Genomic DNA, 24,767 nt, shown 5'->3' with positions numbered 1-24,767 from the left:
CTACACCTGATGCCTATGAAGCATGTGACAGAGTGTGGTCCCTGGGAGCACCTGCTGTTTGCACACTTTGCTGAACATCTTCAGGTACTGGGTCATGGTGTTTACACAGTACGCTGGCGCGTAGAGGCCCTCAGGCATGGTGGCAAACACAGGAGGCAGCTCCACGATGCTGGGGCCCAGGAAGCTTTGCATGAACTCTTTCATCAGGTTCCAGCAGTCCCCAGGCACCATACAGTTGCAGTACATGTCACGCGGGACTAGGTTGGTGAGGAAGGAATCAGGCGCAGAGTGTTCCACTGGGAAAAGATGCTCTTTAATATGGCACAAAAATAAACAAGCCCAAAATACAGGGCAGGGACAGTAAATGTGACTTCCCAAAACACAGGGTGCCAAGTCCAGAAATATAAACACCTCTACCTATTGCACACACGTAACACAAATACAATCCCGCACAAAACAAGGGCGGGTACACGTACTTCAAATAAAGAAGCTCATTAAGCAAATACAACAGGACACAGGTGAAACTAATAAGACAAAACAAACAGACAACGAAAAAGGGATCGGTGGCGGCTAGTAGGCCGGTGACGACGACCGCCGAGCACCTCCCGAACAGGCAGGGGAGCCAACTGCCGCGGAAGTCGTGACAGTACACTACCAAAACAAACACACAGAGATTCGATCATGGACATCAGTTTAGAAAAAGTGAGACAGATCGAACATCCCCTATACCCTCATTTGTATTAATTCGCTGTACAGATCACTCACCTCTACTGAAATGCCCCTGGACACTGATTAAAATTAGATTTGATTACCGCACCAACTTTTATCAGGAAATCATAATAGCGGTGGTATGAGCCACGGTTCTCTACCTTGTGCCCCTTGGCGTTCTGGAAGTGGCTCTTCAACTTAGCCATGAGCATGTCAGGCAGGGACCCCCTTCAAACAGGGCTAAGCAGCTCAGGGTTGTTTCTGAGTTATGCATCACATACAGGAATTTGGTGGGCTGGCCTGTGACAAACAGTGACAAAGAGGGAGAAAATAAAGATTAGGTGGCTGTTGTGGGTAGTTGAAGGATGTAGTCTGATGAATTACATGACAGATAATTTTGTTTATGTCATAGCTTTGCAGTGCAACTTTAGTTACCCCTGGCCTTTCCTGTGGCATGGTAAGTCTCACAGTCCACAGTAAATCTTCCTGCTTCACAGCGCCTAACTGCTCCAACTTCTTGTGCAGAATTGATATTGTCTGTTGCACACTCTTTCCCTCAGATAAAGGCACCTGACACACACTAAGCATTGGATACAGCACACAGAGTAAAAATGTTAATAACATTAAGATATTGTTCAGCACTAAAAATCAGATATTGAACAATGTCAGATCTGAATGGTGATGAAAGTTGAGAGCATGCTTGGAAGAAATCAACCAGGTGACAGGTAATTGAATTGTACATTGTTGCATGTTGATCCCGATGATTTAGATATACACTAGATGACTAATTGGGGGCTTTGTGTTGAAGCCACAGTGCCTTCATTTTGGCACTCCCCCACCATTGTAAAGTATTTTGGGAAGCTATAGAAATGCATTTATTAAGGTTACATTTGTTTTTACCACGTTTATTCTATTACAGACACATTTATGCATGCATACTTACTTTTATATTATATTATGTGAGCTAAACATAAACATATAGAATTGGTTTTTTTTAAGTATAATTTTTTCGAGATTGCTAATATTACTGTCCCCACTATAACAAAAAAAAATACTTAAATACATGTAATTTTGTACTGGAAGCATTTAATTTAAATACTGTAGAATTCAATGACTTCCTATGGAGGACTGCTAACATGGCCAACTGGTGGATTCAAAGGATCTCATCAAAGACTGTACAGTATGTTTAGAAACTGTGTTCTCAATGGCCAGTATATACAGTAGCATCAGCAATCCTGCATTTATAAATCACTGGTTGATCCACATGGATCTTGGACCATGTAAGAGACCAGGTGTGAGAAGTTGTAGCTAGCTAACTACTGATATTTCATGAGTTTTATAAGAAAGCAACCAAAACTAACAATAGATCTCACCAAGTCACCCCCATTGATTTAATCAAGCTTGATATTATGGGGGTAGAAGGAAGAACATTCAACTGGATAGAGACTTCCCCATCATTTCAGGCAGCTACCTGGTGGATAACGGTACACCAACAGGGGAGCATGATTAGTCCTCTGTTGTTCTCAATCATGATCAATGATGTTTATTCTCAGGTACAGACGGATATTTGGAGGTCGTTATTTGCAGATGATGGGGCCTTATGGAAGAGGGGAAGAGATGTGCCATACATAGTCAGGAAGGTACAGGAAGCAATTGATGAGGTAGAGCAGTGGGTATTAATGTGGTGATTTAGGTTCTGTAGAGAACTCAGTATTCGTTACCAGGAAGAAGGTGGAAGATGAGGTATGCTTGAGTTTCTATGTGAGAAACTTGAAGAGAGTCGGGGCCTTCAGGTTCCTTGGGGTATATTTGGGCACGAGACTAACCTGGGCAGAACACATTGAGAGAGTGGTGGGAAATTGTAAGAAGGGGATAAATGTGATGCGCTGTCTGACAGGGAAGGAGTGGGGGTCGTTCCTCAGTGAGGACCATGTATGTTGCATTGATCTGATCTGTAATAGACTATGGCAGTATAGTGTATGGTTCGGCAGGCCGGACCTCATTGGAAAGGGCTCTGAATATGTAGTGGGGCGTTTCGGACACCCCAATTGGATGCAATACAGGTGGAGATGGGGGATATGCCATTGCAGATTAGGAGACAGCAGCTGGCAATTTATTATTGGGTCAACCTACAGGGACATGGGGTGTCTCATCCTGCGAAAGGGATTTTACAGGCATGCTGGGAACATGAGCGAAGACAGAACACAAGCTTTGGGTGGGTAATACCCAGGCGAAGGAGATGGGACTGGGAGATGGGAGTTTAGTCCAACAGTAGCTATTCCTGTAAATCAACCATGGCTACTCCTGCCTCCAGTAGTTGATCTAAAGGTGTTGGAGATACTACAGAAAGATAGGGAGGGTGTTGATCCATCTGATTTGTTAAGAACAAATTCTTATTTACAATGACGGTCTACCAAAAGGCAAAAGGCCTCCTGCGGGGATGAGTGCTGGGATTTAAAATATATTTTATATATATATAAATATAGGATAAAATACACATCACAACAAGAGAGACAACACAACACTACATCAAGAGAGATCTAAGACTACAACATAGCAAGGCAGCAACACATGACAACAACATGGTAGCACCACAAAATGGTAGCAGCACAAGACATGGTCCAAACCTTATTTGGCACAGACAACAGCCGCAATGTCAAGAAGGTAAAGACAACAATACATCATCACGCAAAGCAGCCAATTTGAAGGAGCGAATGGCCCAACGGTTCTACAACATGGTGCTACTGACAAGGATATGAGAGGACATTGCAGAGTATAAAATAAAATAAACTTGCACATGGCCCTGAAGAAGGCTTTTTTCAAGCCAGGGGCATGGTTCAAAGGTGAGACAAATCAAGAACCTGTATCAAAGGGGAGAGATATAGTCAGGTAGATCATCTGAAAACGTGGTTGATAATCAGATGTAAGGTTTCCAGGATGTAATAATGTGGAATGAAAGTAATTAAGATAATACACATTTTGCTGTCAGGCATTCAACATTTGTGGACTTCTCTATCTGTATACTGGATTTTGTTCTGTGTGCATTTTACAGTCACTACCACTAGGTGGCAGTATTGTTTAATCAGATCATAAACTCGACCAGATTTATTTTGGTTCCTTAGTAAAGAAAGCAAGGATTTGAGTGGTCAGAAAAGCTATGATGCTAACCAATAAACTAAAACATTTTTACCTTAGGTTGAGTGTTTATCTCAAGGTAAATAAAAATGATAATCTATGATCTATTTAACATGTTCAACTAACGACTAACTATAAACAGCATGTTTCATGTGTCACTGGATGTGTGTTCACACATTGGCTCGCTTTCTCACTCAGGCATCCTGATCCCGAGCTGTGAATTTCCAACATGCACTCTCAGAGAGGCTATCATCATTGGCAGCATATTCACAAAGTGCTCAATCCCTGTAGTGCATTCCGGGTAAGAGACACACTTTTACCTGAGTTATGTGTGCAATTTTGTATGATCTACGATGCCCTAACGTAATTGCTCGGCTTGCCGTTTTGGTTAGGGACTTAGTGTTTAAGCGTGGCAGCTTGACTGTCGCTGATTATGTAAATGGTAATTAATGTGAATGTATGGTACAGTTTTGAAGGTAGTAGAACTGCAGGGCTTGCCACCACTTGTCCTCTGTGGAAATAATGCAGGAAACAAATGACTTATTATTTTTTTGCAGTGCTGCCATGGTCAAACTGGCAGCGATTGAGTACAATGGATCATCTTCCTGCGACTCTTACTGGACAAGAAATATGCCCTGCCCTTCCGTGTTCTGGATGCCCTGGTCGGCCACTTCCTGTTCTTCCGCAGTGGCACCAAAGTCTGCTCACCATGGCGCAGCACTACAAGGCCGACCAGGCCTCAGAACATTAGGATGCTCTGCTGGAGCTGCTTAAATTGCACACACCCCAGATATCTGCAGAGATCCGTCGGGAGCTGCAGAACTCGGTCCCGTGACCTGGAATCCGCCATGCCTGTCAGTGGCCTTGGACTGACTGTTACTAACATTTCGACATGTTTTTTTTTTTTAAATAAATTGTTTGTCTTTTTAAAAAGTAAAATGTCTTAAGTTGTGTTGCTACCATCCACAAAAAAAGGCCAGAATCCCCCCCCTGACTGGTACCCTGGCCTGGCCTACCAGATGACTCCAAGGTGTGACAGCTCGAGCTGCGTTTGAAATTCCCATGGTGCTAGGGGGCGCGAGGGCATAGCGTTTTGCATCTAGCTAGAACTCGTAGCTGCCTCGCTTCTTCTACACGTTAGATTTCACATATATAACATTAGCAAATTAAAGTCATGTGAATGAGAGGAAAGGAACCCGACCTACTATTTGACGACAAATGACATTCTGAATTTTCAGAAAATCCAGAACATTTCTGCTCTGTTAGCTAGCCATAGTAGCTGAGACGGAGGCAGAGGTAGAAAACTTCGCTAACGCCAATTAACGTATTGTGTTTGTTAGCTAAGCTAGCTAACCGAGAGAGACCCTACAAAAAGTTGTCTAAACAACCCTCCAATGGAGTTGTTGTGTCACGAGGATGGACGATTCCAAGCCGCCTCAGAAAGCACAACCGAATATATGAATTCCGCTGCTCTTCGGGCCAGCTCTGACCCGACACTGACACGGGACCGTCGAGCATTGCAGAACCTTCTGTCACTGGAAAAGACCAGTCGGGCCTCACCATCATACTTCGGCACGATTCAGACAGACATTCAGCCATATATGCGGAGAATATTGGCAGTATGGATGCTACAGGTAATGTATGACAAAATATCCAAAGTGAAAGACATTCAGGTCACGGTTAGTGTTGATTTTGATACGATTCTGCTGTCAAATCGGATGTAATTATTTAATTGACCATCGTCATCCAATATTAACGTTAATTGTCTCAGTTTGCTTTCTTATGTAGCTAATGCACTCATCAGCCTGCATTGCACCCGAAAGTAAGAGGGACTCGCTTGGACTGATTGGGTAAATACCAGGGGCGCAACTTTCACTGGGAACGGGGGACATGTCGCCCCCACATTCTGAAATGACATTTTTGTCCTCCCCAGTTTTATCATTGCAATGTGATACACAACAAGGCAACGGTGTGCTTTAGGACCATGCAGACAATTCTTCGTGGTCTGATAGGCTGTTTGGAGAGTGTATCCGACTGGATAAAAAAAAAATCCAAAATAATGACCCCCCCCCCCACTTCTAAAACCAAAGTTGCACCCCTGTAAAATACTATCACCAAACGAGAGAGACATTGGAGGACAGGAGTACAAGAAAACATGCATGTGTATAGAAACAAATCTATCCCTGAAACCAGTCAAGTCCTTACTTAACATTGTTTAACAAACTTCTTTCTTCCAACAGGTTTGCGAGGAGCAGAAGTGTGAGGAAGAGGTGTTTCCTTTGGCCATCCACTATCTGGACCGTTACATGAGTTGCTTCCCTGTTCAAAGGTCCAACCTGCAGCTTTTAGGTGCTGTTTGCATGTTCCTGGCCTCAAAACTGCGTGAGACAGTACCCCTGAGTGCCATCAAGCTCTGCATCTACACTGACAATGCCATTACAGTGTCAGAGCTCCTGGTAAACACACAATTTGTTTACAAGTTCCATGTGCTTTCGCCATAAGCATAACAAAATGGCTGATAAATTTAATGAGCTTTGACTCATCAATAAGTGTGTTATCCCTTCGTAATAGCAGGTTGAATGCACTTTCAGTTCTCTGTTCTGCTTTTGTCAGTGGGAGCCTATTTTATGTTATTGTAATAGCCTACATACAGTGGGGCAAAAAAGTATTTAGTCAGCCACCAATTGTGCAAGTTCTCCCACTTAAAAAGATGAGAAGCCTGTAATTTTCATCATAGGTACACTTCAACTATGACAGACAAAATGAGAAGAAAAAATCCAGAAAATCACATTGTAGGATTTTTTATGCATTTATTTGCAAATTATGGTGGAAAATAAGTATTTGGTCAATAACAAAAGTTTATCTCAATAATAATTGTTGGCAATGACAGGTCAAATGTTTTCTGTAAGTCTTCACAAGGTTTTCACACACTGTTGCTGGTATTTTGGCCCATTCCTCCATGCAGATCTCTAGAGCAGTGATGTTTTGGGGCTGTTGCTGGGCAACACAGACTTTCAACTCCCTCCAAAGATTTTCTATGAGGTTGAGATCTGGAGACTGGCTAGGCCACTCCAGGACCTTGAAATGCTTCTTACGAAGCCATTCCTACATTGCCCGGGCGGTGTGTTTGGGATCATTGTCATGCTGAAAGACCCAGCCACGTTTAATCTTCAATGCCCTTGCTGATGGAAGGAGGTTTTCACTCAAAATCTAACGATGTATGGCCACATTCATTCTTTCCTTCCTTTACACGGATCAGTCGTCCTGGTCCCTTTGCAGAAAAACAGCCCCAAAGCATGATGCTTCACAGTAGGTATGGTGTTCTTTGGATGCAACTCAGGTATTCTTTGTCCTCCAAACACAACAAGTTGAGTTTTTACCAAAAAGTTATATTTTGGTTTCATCAGACCATATGACATTCTCCCAATCTTCTTCTGGATCATCCAAATGCTCTCTAGCAAACTTCAGACGGGCCTGGACATGTACAGGCTTAAGCAAGGGGACACGTCTGGCACTGCAGGATTTGAGTCCCTGGCGGCGTAGTGTGTTACCGATGGTAGGCTTTGTTACGTTGGTCCCAGCTCTCTGCAGGTCATTCACTAGGTGTGTGGTTCTGGGATTTTTGCTCACCGTTCTTGTGATCATTTTGACCCCACGGGGTGAGATCTTGCGTGGAGCCCCAGATCGAGGGAGATTATCAGTGGTCTTTTATGTCTTCCATTTCCTAGTAATTGCTCCCACAGTTGATTTCTTCAAACCAAGCTGCTTACCTATTGCAGATTCAGTCTTCCCAGCCTGGTGCAGCTCTACAATTTTGTTTCTGGTGTCCTTTGACAGCTCTTTGGTCTTGGCCATAGTGGAGTTTGGAGTGTGACTGTTTGAGGTTGTGGACAGGTGTCTTTTATACTGATAACAAGTTCAAACAGATGCCATTAATACAGGTAACGATTGGAGTACAGAGGAGCCTCTTAAAGAAGTTGTTACAGGTCTGTGAGAGCCAGAAATCTTGCTTGTTTGTAGGTGACCAAATACTTATTTTCCACCATAATTTGCAAATAAATTCATTAAATGATTTTCTGGATGTTTTTTTTCTCATTTTGTCCGTTATAATTGAAGTGTACCTATGATAAATTACAGGCCTCATCTTTTTAACTGGGAGAACTTGCACACTTGGTGGCTGATTAAATACTTTTTTGCCCCACTGTATGTATTTATGTTATGCAGCAGTTGGAGCTTATGCGGATTTAATGTATTGTGTGTGTGTCTGTTTTGCAGCAATGGGAACTTGTGGTGGTGGCAGGGTTAGAGTGGGACCTGGCTTCTGTGTTACCCTCTGACTTCCTGGAGCAAATTCTTCACGGCATACCCATAATCCCTCACAACCTCCATGCCTTGCGCAGGCATGTCCACTCCTACATTGCACTGGCAGCCACAGGTAGAGGCAGGCATTGGGTAACTCATGGTGATGTGTGACTGTTGCTTCTAGCAATGCAGAAACATTTAGGCCTACAAGTCAATTATCATAGAAAAACAAACATCACTTTGTTATTCTATGTGCGTGGCACTTCTTTGATTAATGATGATAATAGCTTGTGTTTCAAGAAATCAAGTGGCTCTGTGTGAGGCAAACAAAGGGCACACAGCAGCCATAACTTTGATTACGATGTGTCAGCGGTTCATTTGGGGGTGGGGGAGAGTTTGTGTAATCCTGTATTGTGCGGTGTGAAAGACCCTTGCCCGTCCATTCAACTGCCTGATTTCTCACAAATCTCCCACGAGGTTGCCCGAGGCAACCAGTCACTGGGATACAGTCATGGTCATTTTGAATAGGCTGTTTTATTGTATCTGGATTTGGCCCATTCCGGACTTTGAAACCTATTCTATGAGGTATGGGTGAAAGGATTGCCTGAGATTGATTAATTGTCTCGTCTTTAAGCACTTCCTATTGTCTGTCAGGGCGGGTCTATATTTGCAGCATTCCTCTACTCCTATGGCATCCTGCCTCAGCGATCAATGATGTCTGCTCCAAACCACTAACTCACAATTGTTAAGAAATTGTTTTCTGTTGCACATCTGGTATTATGTTCCTTGTCCACAAAGTGGGTCTGACAATTGCTCTGTCATCTAAGCAGATTAGTCTAACAGACTTGTCAAACCTATAGGTATTACATTTCCGCTGATCTCTTGTTTATCTCCCTGCTTTTAGAGTTTAAGTTCTCTGTGTTCCTGCCTTCCACTATTGCCTGTGCCAGTGTGGGCGCTGCCATTCGCAGACTGAAGCTCCTGGAAGGAGCTCTATCCAATGATTCACTTATGCAGTTGCTAGCTAACATCTTGGCCATTGATCTGGTGAGGCGAATATTTAACTAGAAACCTGCTGCTCCTTTTAACCTTGTCTGCTTCCTCTTCAAGCAAATGCCTGTATTTTTCTTGTTTGTCTGACTCCTTATTTGTCTGGCTCCTCCTACTCTACAAGGTGCAGAAAAAAGGCCTCCTTTATTTAAAGAAGCAAGCAAACTGGTTTTGAAACTAATAGTACAAATGTAATTGTTTTCTCTGGGCCTTGGTTGGTGAGGACTCTGGAGTTTGATGTTTCAGCTTTTAATTTCACCAATCTTAAACTCTTTCTTTACTGCTCTGTCCCCAAACAGGAATCTCTCTGCTGCTGCTCTGACCAGTTGGAGGGTGTGCTGGAGCTCAGCCTGCCCCCCTGCCCCCAGACACCAGGGGCTTGCCGTTCAGGGACACCTGGCCCAGACGTCAGCTACACCCCCACTGACATCCAGGACGTACACCTGTCACCACTAGGCTAGAGATGACACCAAGTAGACAATCACTTAACAATGACTGGAGCTTATTTATACCATAATGAGGCAGGTGTCTTAACTACCCCATAAGACTATTTTTGGCAGTCACTAAAACAAATGTATGTGGTAAGAAAAAACATGTCTTATAAGCATTGCTATGTTCACACATTATGAATTGTGGAGATCTTTTTGATGTCCAAAGTTTGTTTACATTAGTGTATTTGAGTTCTTTGTTGCTATGCTGTTGCTGCTAAGGTTTTTTTTTAAGGACGTTTTAAAACTTAAGTTACTGTTGCTAGCTTCAGGGAACACAGTTTCTCACTGCTCTTTGAAGTTACCACGGAGGGGTATCTTTTTAACTTAAAACATGCTATTTGTGATATTGCCAGAAGTATTACTGAATTTCCATTTCAATGTTTGCACTGTGTGAGTTTGCTGAGTGGTGTTCTCTGTGAATACATTATGAATTATTTAAAAAAATGCTGCTTTTCATGGAGCTGTATTAAGTACCCCTTCTGACATCTCTCTCATCCTGCGAACAGTCAGGACGGTTACAATACACCTCTAGATCTTGGCTAATGCCAGCAGAATTTGATAAGCACAAACAATGCCATGCATTGTTTCCTGGTATCAGCGTTTTACCATAATCAGCCTACTAAATCAATAGTAAAGCCACAACTACCATAAATGTCCCAAACGAGTTCAAAGACAAAAGAATCATTCATATGGGTACAGTTAATTTTTTTTTTAAATGTTTGATTCACTGGGCCAAGTCAGATCAGAGCACAAGCTGACAACAGATAAGCCAGACACTTTGGCAAACATGGATCACGTCCAACTCATGAAAAACAAATTGCTTAGATTTACCTGTATTTATTAACATGGCAACATATTTTTATGGTTGTGTTGACATGAGTTGGCTAACAATTGATAGGTCACTTAATGGAACTGTATAAACATTGTGGTTCCTGTATAATACTGAGGGGGGAAAAAAATAATCACCTGAATCTGTTTGAGCATCAAAGTGTGAATATCTTTGTTTTTTTAACCTTTGTTGAACACTTGTATACTACTAAAAATAAGAGTTCTATTTCCCTTTATCCCTACAGTGTTAAATATAAAATCAACCTATTAATAACCAACAATAAGAAATCACCACATTCCAGTCATTGAACAGCAACTTGTTGTTGTAGCCCCTTGTGCAAAGCTGTGTGTGCAGTTTGTTCCACATTCAAGTGAACCCTGAAACATATAATATAATTATCAGATTTCAATAGTCTGAGCAGCTCCTAGGCACAATTTTTCATAGTATTAATCATTTTTAGGTGTTAAAACAGAATAAATTGAATCGATCCTAGTCATAATCATGAAATGCCCAGAGGGCACATCAAAGTCACAAATCCCAGTCTTTGGCCACATGCTGTTACTGGGAAACCGAAACACACCTTTAGACCCGTCCTTGTAAATGAATTAACTCATAAAAATGTCACATATCGGTCTGAACTAGTTCTTCAGTTCACTCTCTGGGGAAGTTACACATTAACTAGTTACCACACATGCTAAAGATCATGGTTTAATTCCAGAGAACTGGAATACTGCTACAATACTTAACCCGCCAAAATAAAAAGGTTTTCATCTGTAATGCACTGTACACAGAGTAAACTTAGGCTGAATAGAATAGTAGCAGGTTCGACAAGTTCGTGCTAGTGTGCCTCAGGGCTTAAAGGGGCAATCTGCAGTTTGAACAATAAAGCGGTAACCTGGTAAACAGCTGAGGGGTGGGGCTGGAGAAGTGTAACCACTCAATGTACAGAGCTATGTATAAAAGGGACTGACCATCCATGATTTCAAGATTAGTTTCAGTTTACATTTATTAAAACAAAAGGAGTAGAACAAGCTCATATTTTGGGTTCTCATGGGGTACGACAGTTGAACTAAGCTGACGAGACATCTATAAGTTATATTCATCATTCATTTAAATGTTTAATAATGGATGTACCAACTGCAGATTGCCCTTTTAATGGATGTCATTATTACCTTTACTTATTATTGTGAGTCATCTTTCCAGGTGTAAATCAATTCCAGTTCTAAAAGTTTAACCATAACAGTCAGTAGTAGACTCTGTAGGCCCAGATGAATGTCTTATTAACATGTTGATTGGACAGAAAAAAAAATTAGTGCTCTACATGTTTTCACATTTTAGCTTTGGTATTAAACTGTCCATTCCCTCAAACCCTGAACAAAAATGCTACATTTTGAAATCAAAATCCAAAAGTCAACATTGAAAACCCTCAAGTCAATTAGAACTTGGTCAAGACAAAATGTCACAATTAACAGCTACCAATATTTTTGAAAAACACTGTACCCTCTATTTTTCCTGACTAAACATTTAGTCCCTGAAAAAAAATATTGTATTGAAGTCTGTATCTCCCTGGCAAAGAAACAAAAACATGGGAATAACTCAAACCTCTGATCTAGTTAACTAATTGAAAGGCATTTATTTTACAATGTTTGTCTAAACTAGCAATAAGTCTATGAGCCTAGATTCTTTCTCCCTTTGCTAGAATCTGTTTTTGGTAAAGTTCTTATAGTACTGCATCAAAACAATGTCACATCACGAGTGGCTACTGTAGTGTCGCACTTCTCCTATACCACTTTGGCTATCAAGTCACACATTACCACAAATGTGTTCAGCTAGCAGCCAACTTTAAACAACTGCCTCAGTCCTTTGAGAATGCTGTATTATACTGTCCTGGGACACTTGCTGGTCCTCAGCTGACTGCAGCTCCTCCAATCACCATGGCATGCTTGTAGGCTTCTGTCACGTTCTCACAGTCTGTGATGGAGAAAGCGCTGTCAGCCACCCCAGACTGGTAACAGGCCATGTCCCAGGGTCCTCTCTGCCTCAGCAGGTCTTGCCCAAGCCCCTCTTCTCGGATGTCCAGGAGGTTGTCAGCAGACACGCAGCCCCTCATGGTGCCCTTGGCTGGGCGTTCGCTGGGTGCCGCTGGCCCCACGCGGTCAGGCAGATCCAGCTGGTCAAAGGACTCCGAGGAGAGGATGCTGTCCTCGCTGATTGCCCCGCTGGGTCGTGCTCTCGTGCCCCCCCTTGGCAGGGAGGCCGCCAGCTGGTCCAGAGACCCAAACTCCTGCAGTAGGCCTGAAGAGAACTTACCGTGGCGCTTCAGGATTCCCTTTCGGTGGGGCGGTGCTGAGGGGCAGAGCTGGGCCTGGGGTGTCTGGGCAGAGTCACTGCTGTCTGGGGAGGAAGAGTAGTAGCCAGACTCTCGCTCGGCTGGTTTCTTCAAGATGCCTTTGCGGGGCAGTGATGCAACAGGCAGGGGCTGGGCCGGGGTGGAGAGTTCATAGTCCCTCACTGGTTCCTCCATCACTGAGGTTGTAGCCTCGCTGAGGGCCTTCTGTTTCAGGCTACCTCGTCTCTTCAGTATGCCCTTGGAGGGCCGAGCGGTGGCCCCATCATTCATGGTCTGGGACACGTTGTTCTCCTTGCGTGACCTCCTTAGGGACCGCTGCCGCACCACATCCCCTCCACCGCTCCCGTGGGACCGCAGCAGACAGCGCACCTTGGAGCTGTTCTCCAGTAAGGGCCGGGAGTTTCGACGCAGCCAACTGGCAATGCTGGCAAGGCCTCCAGGCTGCTGTGTGGATGCAGTGGTCTTCTCACTTGGTTGTAGCAATGTCGCATTCTCACCCTCGGCCAGTAGGGGTTTCTGGTAACCCCAGTTGAGCCACCAGTGTCCAGCGATCTCCTCTATGGTAGCTCTGCGCTCAGGATTTACCATTAGCATCCAACGAATCAGCCCACAGGCATCTGAGACAGGGAGGAAGAACATACAGCAGTATTTACAACTGATACAGCTCTGCTACAATAAGATATAACTAAAACACACACACCACTACATGGCAGAACTACATTCCAGTTAGGAGAGGCAATACTCTCACCTGAAGGGTTGGTGGGTTTGCGGTAGTTTCCAGTGCTAATCTGCTGGACCAGGTTCTTGTAGTTTTGCCCATCGAAGGGCATGGCACCATGGACCAGGGTGTAGAGCAGAACGCCCAGCGACCAGGTGTCCACCTCGGGCCCTTTGTACGGCCGCCCGTTAACGATCTCTGGAGAAGCATACAGAGGGCTGCCACAAAACGTCTGCAGGTACTCATCACCACGGTACAGGTTGGACAGCCCAAAGTCAGCAATCTGGAACAAATCAAATAGAAGTTTGCCATTAGATACAATCACTATTCAATGAACACTAGGAACTACAAACAAGTGAAAGTAGAGAGAACCGAATTGGAGTGGATGGCGGGAATCGTTTTCCACCAATATGTGAGAGTTGTTCATGTGTAAATTCCCCAAGCAACATTGCAGTGTGAACTGTGCAGGTATGAGAGTGACCTATGCGTGAATGCCTCAGGTGTGCACATGATAAAGATTGTAGATTATCACAGGGGCTGAGACACAGTAGCCCTTTGTCCATACCTTAATATTGCCCTTTCCATCTAGTAAAATGTTCTCCAGCTTCAAGTCCCGATGTACTATCCCATTCTGTGTGATGGGAAGAAGATACAAACTATTAAGATCTTTATGTTGACACAGTTGACACTTAAGATGGCAGATATGAGTCTTTGCTATTTGCCCGCAATGTGTTTAAAAAAAAAGGGAAAAAAGTGTGAAGCCCTCAACATTTGGGTCAGAACAGAGGTTGTTCCAACAGAAGATTGTTCTGGAATGTCAGCTATGCTCCATTGTCCTCCACTCTACAGGGGGGCATGCCTCTGACAGGCGTGGAGCAAGAGCTTCAATTTAGTTCAACTTCAAGAAATGCAGGTCAAACTATTTGCCTTGCAACTCCTGTTACAATCACTCAAAAATGGGCTAAAATTTTAACTATGCGGAATTTCCATTTTAATTTGATGTTGCATTGAGGTAAAGAAAACATACAAGAGCCAGTGAAATAAGAATAATGCTTTTAGTAACTGTAAAAGGGTTCAGAACATACTACTTATTGATTTGATATACATTTGTTTCTAAATGTACTGTTCAAATTGATAATACAAAATAGTTTACTTAATGAGGGACCACATTCTATTGGACCAACAATATTCTACCACGAAATAACCAGCCTCGGAGCAATTTCATACAGTTCGAACAGCAATAAAGTACCTCAAATATTGACATGTCTGACAAAAGACAAACAGAATAGACAGCTGGATAGCCTTTACCGGACCATTTCCTTCACTTTGTCAACTCAGGTCGGTTTTATATGGTACTAAACTCTTCCTACCTCACAGACAACAGGCCTATGTGGTTCTTACTGTAATGTACAGAAAAACAGTATACTATGACACCAAGTACTCTAGAGACAGTGATTGTTTGCAACAATACTTTGGGCCTTGGGGGAGTAACGAGTAGATTTGTGTGTGCATTCACAGAGCCTGTCTGTTCCCTCGCATCCTCATTAGAGAGAGAGACAGAGAGACGGTGTGTATGTGTGTGATTGTGTTGAGACGAATGGCCTTTGGCCCTGACGCTGGCTCGCCATAAACCTAACGGTTCATTTCACCCTACAGAGCTGGCCGACGGTGAATGATGCCCATTATGTAACTGCCAGGGTAGCTTTGCCAGCACTCAAGGGAGGAGGCTGATGAGTGGGCAGGCTAGTGGGGTTCCCTGCCTACTTACTGTCCCAGTGTGCCCAGTCACAAATATGCCCATGAGGTACAGCATGTTGTGGGCACTGATGGAGATTTAACAGTGGTCTGTTCTTTGTTTCAGCTGATTTAAGAAAAACAAGATGGCTGTAATTATATATGAGACCACTCTATTGGTAAATACGAAACAAATGTACAGAGATGTAGGCTAATCTCAGAACCAAATCTCATACTCTGTCAAGACAGACTAATAGAGATGCAATGCCTTACCCTGTGGCAGTAGTGTACAGCTGAAACGATTTGTCTGAAGAAGTGTCTGGCCTCGCGTTCTGAGATCCTCTGCTTTTCAGATATGTAGTCGTATAGGTCACCTCGGCTAGCATACTCCATCACAATCACAATCTTGTCCTTGTTCTCGAACACTGCGAGGCCACACACAGGAAAACAGTCAAACAAAAGGTACACGGCAACGTAGGCAAGATGGGTTGTCACAGGGAAAACACGTCAGTGGTGATGGGGAATTGTGAAGCTCGGATGGCACTGCAGCGGGTTATGTAACCAAGAACGGCTCAATGTCAAATAAAGTCTTCCGTGACCAGACTCTGCTCCACAGAGTTCAGTGTGAAACATCTTATTCAGGTGTCACGTTTCATCACATATGCAATTTGATCACATCTTATCGTTTTATTCCCGAGAAGTTTTCCTACTGTATCTGTGTTTGACTATTGTAAAATCCACAGGGCTGACCACAACCTGGGTCTCAATGGGACTTCCCTGTCTAAATAAAAGGGCTAATTAAATAAAAAAATGCCTCATTGGGATTTGAGACACAGACGTATGTACCTTCATATATGGTGATGATGTAGGGGTGATTGAGTGAGGACATGATCTCAATCTCTCTGCGAATGTGCACTAGGTCCTGCTCATCCTGGATCTTCTCCTTTCTGATGGACTTAATGGCAACCTGGGTAAACGTAAAGAGAAGAACAATAAAATAAGGCTTTGTGAAAGGTATGCATTAGATCAAACTGTGTTTACTTTAAATTGCACACGTCAAACTCATTCCAGAGGGCAGAGTGTCTGCAGGGTTTCGCTCCTCCCACATTTTATTGGTCGCATACACATGTTATTGCAGGTGTAGCAAAAATGCTTTTGCTCCCATCTCCAACAGTGCAGTAATATCAAACAATACACTCAAATATAAAAAGTAAAAGAATGGAATTAAGAACAATAAGAATTAAGGTCACTGATTAGTAAGGAACTCCCCCTCCCCTGGTTGTCTTGGTCTTAGTTGAAAACTTAAACCAGCAGACACCAGGCCAGGGTTTTCAACGGGCGGCCCACGAGACGAATTTCCCCCCCAAGTTTTCTGAGCAAAATTGTATTATTGCTGGACATAAAAGGCTGTACATTTGGGGTTTTTCAGAAATCTGTTCCCAAGTATTCCCACAAATAACAGACACATGATCGTATACAAATGTAAGCGAGATTTGAAATGATTGTTTTAGTCAAACGTGTTTGGCCTTCTTGCAGTCAATTTGCAATCTACAATCTACAAATGACTTGAAATAAAAAAATACAATAAAAAAAACTGGGTGGTTAGAGCCCTGAATGCTGATTCTGATATCCGTGGTATACGGTCTGATATACCATGGCTATGACAAAACAATTATTTGTATTGCTCTAATTACACTGGTAACACACTTATAATAGTAATAAGGCACCTTAGGGGTTTGTGGTATTTGGTCAATATACACCATGTCTTAGGGTTGTGTCATGCATCAGAACAGGGACTTATTACCTCGACCATCCACTCCCAAAAAAAGTTATAAATAACAAAATCATCCCACGTCTAAATCTAGTTGAGGATCCCTGCACTAGACCCTCCATGGAATGAGTTTGACACGCCTGATATAAAGCATCCACCATCACTGACAGGTTAAACATGAATCAGTTTATTCTCAAAGACAATCAATATACTAAATATTGTAGCAAGTCCTGCCAAGGGAATGTCACAGAAACCAAACAGCACAATATAAGACAGTTAATCAAGTAGATGTTAAAGTCGAAGTCAGAAGTTTATATACACTTAGATTGGAGTCAATACAACTTGTTTTTCAACCACTCAAAAAATGTCTTGAAAACTAACTATAATTTTGGCAAGCCGGTCAGGACATCTACTTTGTGCATGACACAAGTAATTTTTCCAACAATTGTTTGCAGACAGATTATTTCACTGTATCACAATTCCAGTAGGTCAAAAGTTCACATACACTAAGTTGACTGTGCCTTTAAACAGCTTGGAAAATTCCAGAAAATGATGTCCTGGCTTTAGAAGCTTCTGATTGACTCAAATTATGTCAATTAGCCTATTGGAGGTGTACCTGTGGATGTATTTCAAGGCCTAACTTCCCAGTAAAGACATTGTTGCCGGTGATGTCTGGTGAGGACCTGCCTTACAACAGGCCCTCAGTCCAGCCTCTCTCAGCCTATTGCTGACAGTCTGAGCACTGATGGAGGGATTGTGCGTTCCTGGTGTAGGTCGGGCAGTAGTTGTTGCCATCGTGTACCTGTCCTGCAGGTGTGATGTTCGGATGTACCGATCCTGTGCAGGTGTTGTTTCACGTGGTCTGCCACTGCGAGGACAATCAGCTGTCCGTCCTGTAGCGCCGTCTTAGGCGTCTCACAGTACGGACATGGCAATTTATTGCCCTGGCCACATCTGCAGTCCTCATGCCTCCTTGCAGCATGCCTAAGGCACATTCACGCAGATGAGCAGGGACCCTGGGCATCTTTCTTTTGGTGTTTTTCAGAGTCAGTAGAAAGGCCTCTTTAATGTCCTAACTTTTCATAACTGTGACCTTAACAGCTTATAGACGGTAGGCAATTAAGTGTCTTAACGACCATTCTACAGGTGCATGTTTATTAATTGTTTATGGTTCATTGAACAAGCATGGGGAACAGTATTTAAACCCTTTACAATGATGATCAGTGAAGTTATTTGGATTTTGACTAATTATCTTTGAAAGGGTCCTGAAAAAGGGATGTTTCTTTCTTTGCCGAGTTTACAAAGAAAATACCAAACTAAAACAAAGTGAGTCATTTATTTTTATTTTTAAAACCTAGCCAAGTGTGTTAGGCAACATGTAGATTAGAAACAATTTATTCAAATGAAAGGAACAATCAGAAACGTAGTTTAGCTTTACCCTTCCATAGCCTGGGGATTACTGGGCTGAAAGTGTTAACTGAAAACACCATAGTGCTACTGTGATAGGGCAGTCGAAGGAGGGACAGTGTACTGGCTGCTGTGATGAAATGCATTGTCTCGTATGACGTCAGTGAGGCCCACAGAATTAGATCATTTGAATAGAAGTGACAGCGTTTAAATGCGCACACATGCATCAGGGTGTGACTAAATGTCAGCATATCTGTGTGTATATGGTTGCCTGTGTGAAACATGCGTGTTGATGCTATCTGTGATTGGTGCTAATGTTTACCTATATGCGTTTTATATTGTTGCATGTATAATAGATTGCACTCTATCCATGTGTACATGAAGGAGTATGCATGCGTCTTAGCCCATGTTATGCAGGCTAGTTTAGATTTATGGGATTCCACACCGACTCAGAAAGCGTAGAAGTATATCAAAAGAAGATAAGAGGGGGTTATGACGGGCAGCCGATGGTTAGAGAATGTGGTCTTCTTCAGCCCTTCACATTCACCCTAATAAAGACCACAGAAACACTCCCTGACAGGAGGAGGAATACCAGACAAGACCTTCACACTCACAGCCTCTTCCTATGAGTCATAGTCTGGATACGTCTTCTATCAATGTTACTTACCTCAGGATGAATCCGTCGGTTGTTGTGTCTGTTGACTGGATTCATGGCCAAGCTAATGCTCAAGTCACACTGAGCCAGTGTTAATGTCATGTTAGTGTGCTATTCCTCAATACAGGTGGAGTATAGCCACCAAATGCTGGCTCTGTAAAACACTGTGGCGAGGACCAATTGTATTTATTTATCGAACTAGGGAAGTCAGTTTAAGAACAAATTCTTATTTACAATGACAACCTACCCCAGCCAAACTCTAACCCAGACAACACTGGGCCAATTGTGCCCCACCCTATGGGACTCCCAATCACGACCGGTTGCGATACAGCCTGGAATCGAACCAGAGTCTGTAGTGATGCTTCTAGCACTGAGATGCAGTGCCTTAGACCGCTGCACCACTCGAGAGTTTGATGCCCACGCTCTGTGGGAGGCGAGCCTGAAGATGAAGCTCCTTTGATTATGTAATATGAAACATACAGGATTTCACAAAGAGATAGGAGCAGCAGAACACAATGATAATAGAGCCTGTAGTTCAAAATGATGCCCTCTATTGTATGAAAAGGTCACTCCCAGCATTGAGTTCTACATCTCTGTGCCATTAGACTGGAAGATATGGAACAAGCCATGTGTGATGATACAGCCAGCCCAGCCAGGTATGCAGACACGACACTTATCTTCCAAGTCTATACAGAAGTTTTGGGAGGGGAATTCCAATCGTCACTTTCTTCAATTTTCTCAGGATGTTTCCCCAACCTTTAACAGCACACTGCTTGGAAAGGGCCCAACCCCAACTGATTTAGCATGGACTTTCATGGACAAATAAACCAAACTCAGCACATGCATGTTTTGAAGGTCAGCATAGAATGTTCAACTGTTGTTTTCTCCCTGCTTCGATCTCAAAATATAATGAGTGATATACTGTATCTTTGTGCATGTCCACAGTCAAGAAGGGTGTGAGCATCTGTCTGTTACCGTGGAACTGCCCGAAATGGAAATATATACATTTCCTTACGGAACAATCCTTTACTATGACGTGACCACATCAAAGGAAACCCCAAAATAAAAACCCCTCGTGTTCTTTCCTACAAATTGTGTTTCCTGCTTCCCTAATGGTAAATGATGAATAGTGTAATGAAATGTGAAACTGAATATTGAAGTTTAACATCACCGTTACTGGTCAGGATGCAGGGTTGCAGTCCATTAATCTCTCCGTGACAAATACATTTCTTTAGCCAAGACTATTGCCCTCCTCTCTCCCACTCTAACCCCCCTCCTTCTGATCAATATGACAGAAGTCCGAGGTTACACCATAGAGGCATCGTGTTATGACCCAATGTTGCCTAGTTTTGGCTACAAAACTGCTGCAACTGTTCACTGAGGTTAATACTGACAAATATATTATTTGTTTTGAACATACAAATTACATACTGAATGTTTGATGTTTGTCAGCAAACAAATTGTGAATAATCACAAGTAAATGTTGTTTTTTAAACCTCATTCTCCCGTCCCCCTCTCTTTTTTCCCCCGAGACTACAGGACAGGAATGCACCTCAGCCAGGTGGGAATTTACCCAGCTGTCCCTCCTCCATACCTGAGAGGTAGGCCTAGATTAGAGAGCCATTTTAGGATGACCAAACTACCACCCCATCAGGAGACACCAAAACTCCAGTGTCCTTTTCAAGGACAAATCTGGGTTACAGATTACACCTCGGTGTCACATTTTACACATAATAAATACCATGAGGACAGGATTATGTGGGACTTGAAGTGTTGAGATTTTGGGACATGACTTCCACTTTGCTAACCCACATGTCAGTAAACTACAAGGTAGTGGTTGTTATCCACCCAACTCCTGCATTTCAAATCCCCTGCATTAAATGTATGTAACTGCCCCAGTCAAGTGTGTGTTGTCTGTGTTGTCTGTTCACACTGCTATGCTTTATCTTGGCCAGGTCGCAGTTGCAAATGAGAACTTGTTCTCAACTAGCCTACCTGGTTAAATAAAGGTGAAATAAAAAAAATAAAAAAATAAAGTCTAAAGATGATTTTGATGAATCACTTGTATTTGGAGGTGGGTTGCCCTTGACACAGGAACATGTTACGCACATGTCAGTCTTGTGCTTGATTAGATGAGAACTACACTTTTAATGCCCTGTTGGAAACTTCAATAACAATGTGTTTTTCCAGTATGACTCTCAATTGTCAGTACTGGTCCTTCATAGTCATCTATAGCCAAGTAGTCGGTCATTAGAACTCATTCTGGTATACAACGTACCCAAGAGGTGAATGAGCTCAGACTGTTTGAAGATGTTCTTTAGGACAGATAAGAAGTGCACATACATTGTTATGGTCTGGATATGTGGGAGGTATATTGGACTGTACTGAACCATCCCAGAGCATGTCCTGTTGTCTTAACCGTTGAACTCTTACTCAAACATACATTTGTCTAAATCTTTACTCAACACATTCCAAAACTGAGGGTAAATAGAAAGTGGCGTGCCTTCCCAGAAACCTCTGATACCAGTGTCAAATTGCCAACTGTCTGCCCACAGAGCTATTCACTTCCAGGCAGGCATTGCAGAATAGGCTACAGGCCAGTTTGGTGCCTCTTTGTTCTGACATGTTGGGTGCTCAATAGCCTGGACATGTTTAGTCTAAGTAGATCCAACCAAACAAGGTCACAGTGTGGAAAAGATCACAGAATGAATCCATTGCCGATTTTGTAGCCTGCCGGTTTATAAAGTCTCATCAAAAAACGTTTCTCTTTCTAATGTAGGCTGCACACAGCTAATGGTATGGGTGAAATAACACAGGCCTATAAACACCAGCAGGCCAACACCCACCTTTAGGAGTTTCTACAGTGTAAAGGCGATATGGGTGTGCTAATGGAAAGACCTGTTTTTGTTTTTAAAGGAAAGTCTATTCAAGCGCCTGGTGAACCACTGTGTCATTGTTTTGTGTCATTGTAGTTTGAGTGAGTCATGACAAAACATACACAATTACGTGTGCTTGGTTCAGTCTCCTCTGTTCAACACAACAATTTGGTCTGACATGGCATCAGATACACTATATACACAGAAGTATGTGGACATCCCTTTAAATGAGTGGATTCTGCAATTTCAGCCACACCAGTTGCTGACAGGTGTATAAAAATCGAGCACACAGCCATACAATTTCCATAGACAAACATTGGCAGTAAAATGGCCATACTGAAGAGCTCAGTGACTTTCAACATGGCACCGTCATAGGATGCCACCTTTCCAACAAGTCAGTTTGTAAAAATTTCTGCCCTGGTCAACTGTAAGTGATGTTATTGTGAAGTGGAAATGTCAAGGAGCAACCACTCAACTGTAAGTGATGTTATTGTGAAGTGGAAATGTCAAGGAGCAACCACTCAACTGTAAGTGATGTTATTGTGAAGTGGAAATGTCAAGGAGCAACCACTCAACTGCGAAGTGATAGGCCACACAAGCTCACAGAACAGGACCTCCGAGAGCTGAAAAGTGTATTGCGTAAAAATTGTCTGTCCTCAGTTGCAACACTCACTACCAAGTTCGAAATTGCCTCTTGAGGCAACGTCAGCACAAGAACTGTTAGTCTGGAGCTTCATGAAATGGGTTTCCATGGCCAAGCAGCCACACACAAGCCTAAGATCACCATGAACAATGTCAAGCGTCGGCTAGAGTGATGTGAAGCTTGGCGCCATTGGACTCTGGAGTAGTGGAAAAGCATTCTCTGGAGTGATGAATCACGCTTCACCATCTGGCAGCCCGACGGACATACCTTGGTTTGGTGGATGCCAAGAGAACGCTACCTGCCCCAATGCATAGTGCCAACTGTAAAGTTTGGTGCAGAAGGAATAATGCTCTGGGGCTGTTTTTCATAGTTCTGGCTAGGCCCCTTAGTTCCAGTAAAGGGTAATCTTAATGCTACAGCATACAATGACATTCTAGAAGATTCTGTGCTTCCAACTTTGTGACAACAGTTTGGGGAAGGCCTTTTCTTGTTTCAGCATGACAATGCCCTCGTGCACAAAGCGAGGTCCATACAGAAATGGTTAGTTGAGATCGGTGTGGAAGAACTTGACTGGCCTGCACAAACCCCTGACCTCAACCCCATCGAACACCTTGGGATGAATTGGAACGCTGAATGCAAGCCAGGCCTACTCGCCCAACATCAGTGCCAGACCTCACGAATGCTCTTGAAGCTGAAAGGAAGCAAGTCCCAGCAGCAATGTTCCAACATCTAGTGGAAAGCCTTCTCAGAAGAGTCAATGTTATTATATCAGCAAATTGGGAAACCAACTCCATTTTAATGCCTATGATTTTGTAATGAGATGTTCGAGGAGCAGGTGTCCACATACTTTTGGTTTTGTAGTTTATCGCAGAATGTAGGCTATAGGTATAATATACAAATAATACAACAGTGTACATAATTAAACCAACAAAGTAGGCCAACAGATGAATTAGAGGCCTAAACCTAAACCTGAAAAATCATGAAATATTTAAAAAGGCTACTCATTACACATTTGAAAATGAGAATAAGCATTAAAAGACGTACCATTCTACCGGATCTCTCGATTGCTTTCTTCACTTTTCCGTAAGTCCCTTTTCCAAGAGTTTCAAGAAATTCATACCGATGCTTCAGATTGTGTTTGTGATGATGTCTCTTCACCGCTTGCCTTTTCACGGATGCCTCGGAGAACGATTTTCTAACAAGCGAGTGGCCATGACCAGGTGACTGTTGTCCATTGTCGGATAAAGTTGATGATCGCCCACCACTGTTGAAATCGTTAGGATCCATTATAGATTGCAACCACTTTTTATTTCTCCTACAGTTGAATGACTAGACTATACAAATATAACACAGTGAAAACATGTAGTTTGTTGTATATTCTCTTCCTCAGGTAGCCTTGTTTCCTGTGTTGGTTTCATGAAGTCGATGAAGGTGACCACTCCTCCTATTTGAATATCCAATAAACAGGCATCGTTGCCCATTTGCTGTTGTTTTTACCAGGAGGCGTGTGAGCTTCATGGTGCTTTCCAGACAACGGGGAACCTGGAAATAACCGAGGTCAAGTCATGACTTCGGTGATCTTCAGTTCGGAACGTAAGAGCTCAAGTTCTCGACTTATAATTTCAAATTGAATGACCGTTCAAACAAATTTCCCCCTCTTGGGGGCACATTTTTTTTCCGAGTTCCCATTTGTCTTGAACACACTGAAATCAGAGAATTCCGAGTTCCCTGGCGCCTTGAACAAGGCATCATTGTGGGCGGAGTTCGGGTAATATGTTCCAAACACCTGGGAACGCGGTACTGGGAAATCGGAATTATCAGACTTCCGACTTCAGTGTATTCAAGACAACTGGGAAATCAGAGAAAAACGAGCTCAGACTGGGAAAAATCTATTTGAACGGTCATCCAACTCGGAATTCCAACTCGAGAACTCTGGCATCAGTCTAGACCTGAAGATCACTGACGTCATGATTTGACCTCGTATTTTTCCGAGTTCCCAGTTGTTTTGAACTGGGAACTCGAAAAAACAACCAGATCAAATCATGAAGTCAGTGAGCTTCAGGTCGGAGCTGTAGAAAGATGCCCAGGTTTCCGACTT

At 42.9% G+C, this 24,767-nt stretch overlaps 2 protein-coding genes and 1 pseudogene across 2 annotated transcripts; 1 reads left to right on the top strand and 2 right to left on the bottom strand.

Moving 5' to 3' along the window:
• On the bottom strand, nucleotides 1-2,095 carry LOC118399874 (mediator of RNA polymerase II transcription subunit 20-like; annotated as a pseudogene).
• Nucleotides 2,096-3,816: 1,721 nt separating this feature from the next.
• On the top strand, nucleotides 3,817-10,565 carry LOC118400278 (G1/S-specific cyclin-D2). Its single transcript, XM_035796961.2, has 7 exons — nucleotides 3,817-3,922; nucleotides 4,042-4,144; nucleotides 4,401-5,477; nucleotides 6,084-6,299; nucleotides 8,119-8,278; nucleotides 9,050-9,192; nucleotides 9,495-10,565. The coding sequence occupies exons 3-7, from the start codon at nucleotides 5,238-5,240 to the stop codon at nucleotides 9,654-9,656; spliced, it is 921 nt and encodes a 306-aa protein (XP_035652854.1). The 5' UTR covers nucleotides 3,817-3,922; nucleotides 4,042-4,144; nucleotides 4,401-5,237; the 3' UTR covers nucleotides 9,657-10,565.
• Nucleotides 10,508-24,129, bottom strand: nuak2 (NUAK family, SNF1-like kinase, 2). Its single transcript, XM_052473498.1, has 6 exons — nucleotides 23,714-24,129; nucleotides 16,164-16,284; nucleotides 15,591-15,742; nucleotides 14,149-14,214; nucleotides 13,614-13,866; nucleotides 10,508-13,482 (listed from the first exon to the last, which is right to left on the bottom strand). Exons 1-6 carry the CDS (start codon nucleotides 23,954-23,956, stop codon nucleotides 12,422-12,424), a joined length of 1,896 nt encoding a protein of 631 aa, XP_052329458.1. The 5' UTR covers nucleotides 23,957-24,129; the 3' UTR covers nucleotides 10,508-12,421.
• Nucleotides 24,130-24,767: the final 638 nt, after the last annotated feature.

Source organism: Oncorhynchus keta, chromosome 21 (genome assembly GCF_023373465.1).
Source record: "Oncorhynchus keta strain PuntledgeMale-10-30-2019 chromosome 21, Oket_V2, whole genome shotgun sequence".
Lineage (NCBI taxonomy): Eukaryota > Metazoa > Chordata > Actinopteri > Salmoniformes > Salmonidae > Oncorhynchus > Oncorhynchus keta.
The sequence above is the reverse complement of the archived record's forward strand: the minus strand, read 5'-3'. Positions and strand labels throughout refer to the sequence as shown.

Coding starts and splice junctions, on each gene's coding strand:
- LOC118400278 (XM_035796961.2), top strand. CDS start 5,238: ATGGAGTTGTTGTGTCACGAGGATGGACGATTCCAAGCCGCCTCAGAA. Junction 5,478..6,083: donor TGGCAGTATGGATGCTACAG/GTAATGTATGAC, acceptor TTCTTCCAACAG/GTTTGCGAGGAGCAGAAGTG. Junction 6,300..8,118: donor TTACAGTGTCAGAGCTCCTG/GTAAACACACAA, acceptor TCTGTTTTGCAG/CAATGGGAACTTGTGGTGGT.
- nuak2 (XM_052473498.1), bottom strand. CDS start 23,956: ATGGATCCTAACGATTTCAACAGTGGTGGGCGATCATCAACTTTATCC. Junction 16,285..23,713: donor TCGAGAGATCCGGTAGAATG/GTACGTCTTTTA, acceptor ACGTTTACCCAG/GTTGCCATTAAGTCCATCAG. Junction 13,483..13,613: donor CAAACCCACCAACCCTTCAG/GTGAGAGTATTG, acceptor TCCCTGTCTCAG/ATGCCTGTGGGCTGATTCGT.